Consider the following 5886-nt stretch of genomic DNA (forward strand, 5'->3'; position numbering starts at 1 on the left):
TTAAAAATGAAGACAACCCCTAACAGCTCACATTGTGAATTAAGGTAATAAATCAATAATAATCATATTACTAAAATACTTGTATAATTTTTAATCAAATAAGCTAATTTTTCATCATTCTAATCTCTAAATAACATTATTTAGTAACTTAATAAATTAATTTAGTAAATATAATAATTACTATCTAAAAAGGTAAAAAAGTTAAAAGAAAAGCATAAGAGAGAAGGAGGGGAGAGAACATAGGAGAGGCCAACTCTGGAAGAGAGAGAGTGTGGGGGTGAAGGAGAAACACGCCATTGATGCATTTTCTTGAAAGAGAATTAATGGAAGTCAATTACATTTGCAAATTTGAGTGTGATCCCACCCAGTTTTACCCAAAAAAATTCCATCTTCATCTTCCCCATTTCTCTGTTTTTGAAATCAGACATCTTTATAATATTATTCTCTGTAATCTCATTTGTTTCATAGGTAAAGATTAGGGTTAGTAAATTACATAGAATAAAGGGTAATTTTTTTATTTTTCATAAGTCAACCATGAGAAACAGAGATCCATGACAAAAACATAAATCAAATTCTGGGTTACATTCTTTTCTAGCTAAGATTATAGTTTGGTTTTCTGGGTTCTTCAATTTGGAATGAAAACTGGTCGGAGAAGAAAGTTTAATTTCAGCAAGATCTACACTTTCAGATGTTGTAAACCATCTGTTGAAGAAGATGATCTTTCACAAATTGGTGGTCCTGGTTTTTCAAGAGTGGTTTATTGTAATGAACCATGTGAATCTGATATTAGAAATTACCCTGATAATTATGTTAGTACAACTAAATACACTGTTGCAACATTCTTGCCTAAATCCTTGTTTGAACAGTTTAGAAGAGTTGCTAATTTCTATTTTCTGGTCACTGGAATCTTGGCTTTTACACCAATCGCACCTTACACCGCCGGCAGTGCTATCTTACCTTTGATCATCGTGATCGGAGCTACCATGTTGAAGGAAGGCATTGAAGATTGGAGAAGAAAACAACAGGTATTTTCGATTTCAGTTTCATTTCTTAAATTCATATGTTTTTGTTTTGTTTTGTTTATTAATGTATCTGTTTTTATTCAGGATAGTGAAGTGAATAATAGGAATGTTAAGATACATAAAGAGAATGGTTTGTTTGAGGAAATTGAATGGAAGAATTTGAGAGTTGGGGATATTGTAAAAGTTGAAAAAGATGAATTCTTTCCTGCAGACCTCGTATTGTTGTCTTCTAGTTACGAGGATTCAATCTGTTACGTTGAAACTATGAATCTCGATGGGGAAACGAACTTGAAACTGAAACAGGCGTTGGAAGTCACTTCCTCGTTGAGTGAGGAATCGAATTTCAGGGATTTTAACGCGATTGTGAAGTGTGAAGATCCAAATGCAAACTTATACACGTTCGTTGGTACCATGCATCTCGAGAACTTACAACATCCTCTGAACCCGCAACAAATTCTCCTTCGTGACTCGAAGCTGAGAAACACTGAGTACATTTTCGGGGTTGCAATCTTCACAGGAAACGACACGAAAGTGATGCAGAACTCGACTGATCCTCCTTCTAAACGGAGTAGAGTCGAGAGGAAGATGGATAAAATCATTTACTTCTTATTCGGTATGTTGTTTGTAATGGCCTTAATAGGATCAATCTACTTTGGTATAACCACGAAAAATGACTTAAACAGGGGAGAAACAGAGAGGTGGTATTTAAGGCCTGATAATTCAGACATTTTCTTCGATCCCAAACGACCAATCGAGGCTGCAATGTATCACTTTCTTACTGCGGTTATGCTTTACAGTTACTTAATCCCGATATCATTATATGTATCAATTGAAATCGTTAAGGTTCTTCAGAGCAGCTTCATCAATCAAGACATTAACATGTACTGCGAAGAAACCGATAAGCCAGCCCACGCTTGCACCTCGAATCTAAACGAGGAGTTAGGCCAAGTCGACACCATTCTATCGGACAAAACAGGTACTTTGACATGCAATTCGATGGAATTCATCAAGTTTTCAGTGGCGGGGACAGCTTATGGTCGAGGGGTTACAGAGGTCGAGAAAGCCATGGCCAGAAGAAACGGGCCTCCGTTACCTTTTAATATCATCGCCACGGAGAAAACAAACAGCACGAGTTCGGATGTTAAAGGATTTAACTTTCAAGACGAAAGGATTATGGATGGGGAATGGGCTAACGAGCCCAATTTCAAAACCATTCAGAAATTCTTTCGGTTATTGGCTATCTGTCATACAGCCATCCCCGAGGTTGATGAGGAATCGGGGAAGGTCACGTATGAAGCTGAGTCGCCAGACGAGGCTGCATTCGTCATTGCTGCTAGGGAATTCGGTTTTGAATTCTATAAACGGACGCAAAGTAGTGTTTATTTGCATGAATATCATCCTCGATCGGGCGAAAAAGTCGAAAGGGAGTATAAACTTTTGAACGTATTAGAATTTAACAGCACTAGGAAACGAATGTCTGTGATTGTTAGCGACGAGCATGGAAAGCTTTTGCTCCTCACGAAAGGGGCCGACAGGTACGTAAATAATTGTCAAAATCATGCTAATTGTCATAACTTGTAGTCATGCTAATATATTGATGTTTTTCAGTGCTATGTTTGATAAGCTTGCTCCAGATGGAAGAGAGTTCGAAGAACAGACAAAGGAACATGTAAATGAATATGCTGATGCCGGTTTGAGGACTCTTATACTCGCGTATCGTGAACTCAAGAGCGATGAATACGAAGATTTCAATAAGAAATTCTTGGTGGCGAAGAGTTCTGTCAGTGCTGATAGGGAAACGTTGATCGATAGTGTTGTCGAGAAGATGGAAAAAGATTTGATTCTTCTTGGCGCGACCGCGGTTGAGGACAAACTCCAGCCCGGGGTGAGTATTAACGACAGTAACTTTTAGCAACAGTGATTTTATAAATATTTGTTTTGAATGATTTTGTTAATTTAATCTTAGGTTCCTGAATGCATTGACAAGCTTGCTGGAGCTGGAATAAAGATTTGGGTTTTAACAGGAGATAAGATGGAAACTGCTATCAATATCGGGTAAAAAAATGAGAAAAAACTACCTTTATTTGCTCTAGGGTTTCTTCTTCTAACATGTTTTATCGAATTATTGCAGTTATGCTTGTAGTCTGCTTAGACAAGGAATGAATCAAATGATAATAAACTTAGATACACCCGAAATCAAAATGCTAGAGAAAACCGGAGAAAAGGATGTCATCGTGAAGGTAAAATTTATCGTGTTTTATTATTATTATTATTATTATTTGTTCATGGGGCTTATGATTTTTGTATTGTATTTAGGCATCAAAGGACAATGTTCTTTGTCAATTAAGAGAAGGAAAAGCCCGGATTGCTTCTTCAGATTCAGAGGCGTTTGCGTTGATAATTGATGGAAAATCGTTAACATATGCCTTAGACGATGATGTAAAGAACGTGTTTCTCGAGCTTGCAGTCAGTTGTGCATCGGTTATCTGCTGTCGTTCATCGCCAATGCAGAAAGCGTTGGTGAGTGTGAAAAATAAAATTCTATTATGTTTTTGAGTTTCTTAAAAATGGATTTTAGTAATGTTGGTTATTGTGTTCGAAATAAAGGTTACCAGACTCGTTAAGGAAGGAACTGGGAAGACTACATTAGCGGTTGGCGATGGGGCGAATGATGTCGGAATGCTTCAGGAAGCTGACATTGGTATCGGTATAAGCGGTGTTGAAGGAATGCAGGTGCGCTCGTAAACGTTTTTTTTTTTTCAATTTTATTATAAATTTTAATGTTTCTCGAATATCATCAGGCTGTGATGTCTAGTGATGTTGCGATCGCGCAGTTCAGATTTTTGGAGCGTTTGCTGCTAGTTCACGGTCATTGGTGTTACCGAAGAATATCCTCTATGGTAATAATCGAGTTTAACAAACCTTTTAACTTTTTCCGATAAAAATTCTAATAATGATTCTTCTTTGTGTTGAATCCGACAGATATGTTACTTCTTTTACAAGAATGTTGCGTTTGGTGTAACAGTCTTCTTGTACGAGTCACGCACATCATTCTCCGGTCAGCCAGCTTACAACGACTGGTTCTTGTCCCTTTACAATGTCTTCTTCACGTCTCTTCCGGTCATCGCATTGGGCGTTTTTGATCAGGATGTATCTGCCCGGTATTGCCTCAAGGTTAGCATCCCATCTTATCTAGGCCTGGATTGAGTCCTTTTACTCGAAAATTTAACTTTCAATAAAATAAACTTATCGTTAAATTCGTTTTGCAGTTTCCTTTACTGTACCAAGAAGGCGTGCAAAATGTACTATTTCACTGGCAACGAATCCTCGGTTGGATGTTCAATGGGATAATATCAGCTGTCATCGTCTTCTACTTCTGCACGATGGTTCTCGATCCCCAATCATTCGACTCCAATGGGAAACTCGCGGGACAAGAAATCGTCGGGGCGACAATGTACACTTGCGTAGTATGGGTTGTCAACTGCCAGATGGCGCTCGCGATCAGCTACTTCACGATGATACAACATCTATTCATTTGGGGAGGAATAGCTTTATGGTACATATTCCTCTACGTATATGGAACCGTGCCTTTCATTTACTCGAGAAACGCTTACCAATTGTTCGTCGAGTGCCTCGCTCCTTCGGCGTCGTATTGGATTGTAACGTTTTTCGCAGTCGTATTGGCTCTCATCCCGTATTACTTGTGCGCTTCGATACAAATGAGGTTTTTCCCGCTTTATCATCAGATGATTCAATGGATAAGGCTGGAGGGTCAAGCAGAGAACCCTGAGTTTTGCCATATGGTTAGGCAGAGATCGTTGAGGTCGACAACAGTTGGCTACACTGCCCGCGTAGCGGCTAGAGATATGAGTGATAGATCCAATGATCGTAGCCATAGCCACAATCAGAACCATGAAATAGTATAGGTAGAAAGATTCAAATTTTAAACTCAAGCCAAATGAACAGATAGAAAGATCTGCTACAGAGACCAGCATGTACAGGAAAAGGAAATGAAGAACAGGGTTCATGAAATTTGAACAGAGGATTCAGAAATCCAATTTTCCAATGGCTTCAGCAGTACTTTCTGGAACCATTTGAGAGAAAGATTGTAGTTTCTGAGACTGGGAAGGAATGAGCCAAGGTAGAAGAGAGAAAAAAATCATCAAACTTGTAAAAGGGTGAGAGATTTGGAAGGATTTCATCATCATGATTTGAATATATTGAACTGTTTTCATGATGAAATGAAGATGTTGTGAAAGTCAATTATAAGGCATAATCATTTATCATTCTCATAGTTCAAGAATTCTATGAATAAATCTCCCCTTCATGGAGAATGTATAGAAGAGGAGATGTAAATTAAATCTCCCCTGTTCAGCCAGGAATAAACTATTGTGGAATTTAATGGAATGCTAACTAATACATAGAAAATTATAAGAAAAAACACGAAAAAACGCAAAAGAACACACAAATCAAGTTAATATATATTAGATTCACATTGAATGGGGAAGACATGGATGGACAACTTTAAACTTGATTTCTTGTTTAGGAGATCAAAAGTTGGATTATACTAAATAAAAAAGCCACAAAACATAGAAATAAGAACACAAACACGTCGCCCAACAGATTATCGAGTTTGTAGATGCTCGAGAGAAGGAAAATGAAGTTACTTTTTACCAATCAAAATAACGAACAAAATTTTCCTATGCAGAAGATAGTTGTGTTCTTTCTAAAAAATACTTTGTTCATCATCATCAATCAAAATTCAAAGCTCTATACTCATATCCTTTGTTGGGTAGAGACCCCCTAATGTTGGGTTGACAGAGGCTAACTTCATAGACAAAATCTATCCAAGTAGAGATGATTA

At 37.7% G+C, this 5886-nt stretch overlaps 1 protein-coding gene across 1 annotated transcript; it reads left to right on the forward strand.

Moving 5' to 3' along the window:
- Positions 1–258: 258 nt before the first annotated feature.
- Positions 259–5316, forward strand: LOC124935997 (putative phospholipid-transporting ATPase 9). Its single transcript, XM_047476448.1, has 10 exons — positions 259–1025; positions 1107–2557; positions 2631–2907; positions 2989–3077; positions 3154–3262; positions 3339–3542; positions 3630–3755; positions 3824–3922; positions 4005–4196; positions 4292–5316. The coding sequence occupies exons 1-10, from the start codon at positions 636–638 to the stop codon at positions 4946–4948; spliced, it is 3594 nt and encodes a 1197-aa protein (XP_047332404.1). The 5' UTR covers positions 259–635; the 3' UTR covers positions 4949–5316.
- Positions 5317–5886: the final 570 nt, after the last annotated feature.

This window comes from Impatiens glandulifera, chromosome 4 (assembly GCF_907164915.1).
Source record: "Impatiens glandulifera chromosome 4, dImpGla2.1, whole genome shotgun sequence".
Classification (NCBI taxonomy): domain Eukaryota; kingdom Viridiplantae; phylum Streptophyta; class Magnoliopsida; order Ericales; family Balsaminaceae; genus Impatiens; species Impatiens glandulifera.

Coding starts and splice junctions, on each gene's coding strand:
- LOC124935997 (XM_047476448.1), top strand. CDS start 636: ATGAAAACTGGTCGGAGAAGAAAGTTTAATTTCAGCAAGATCTACACT. Junction 1,026..1,106: donor ATTGGAGAAGAAAACAACAG/GTATTTTCGATT, acceptor GTTTTTATTCAG/GATAGTGAAGTGAATAATAG. Junction 3,756..3,823: donor GCGGTGTTGAAGGAATGCAG/GTGCGCTCGTAA, acceptor GAATATCATCAG/GCTGTGATGTCTAGTGATGT.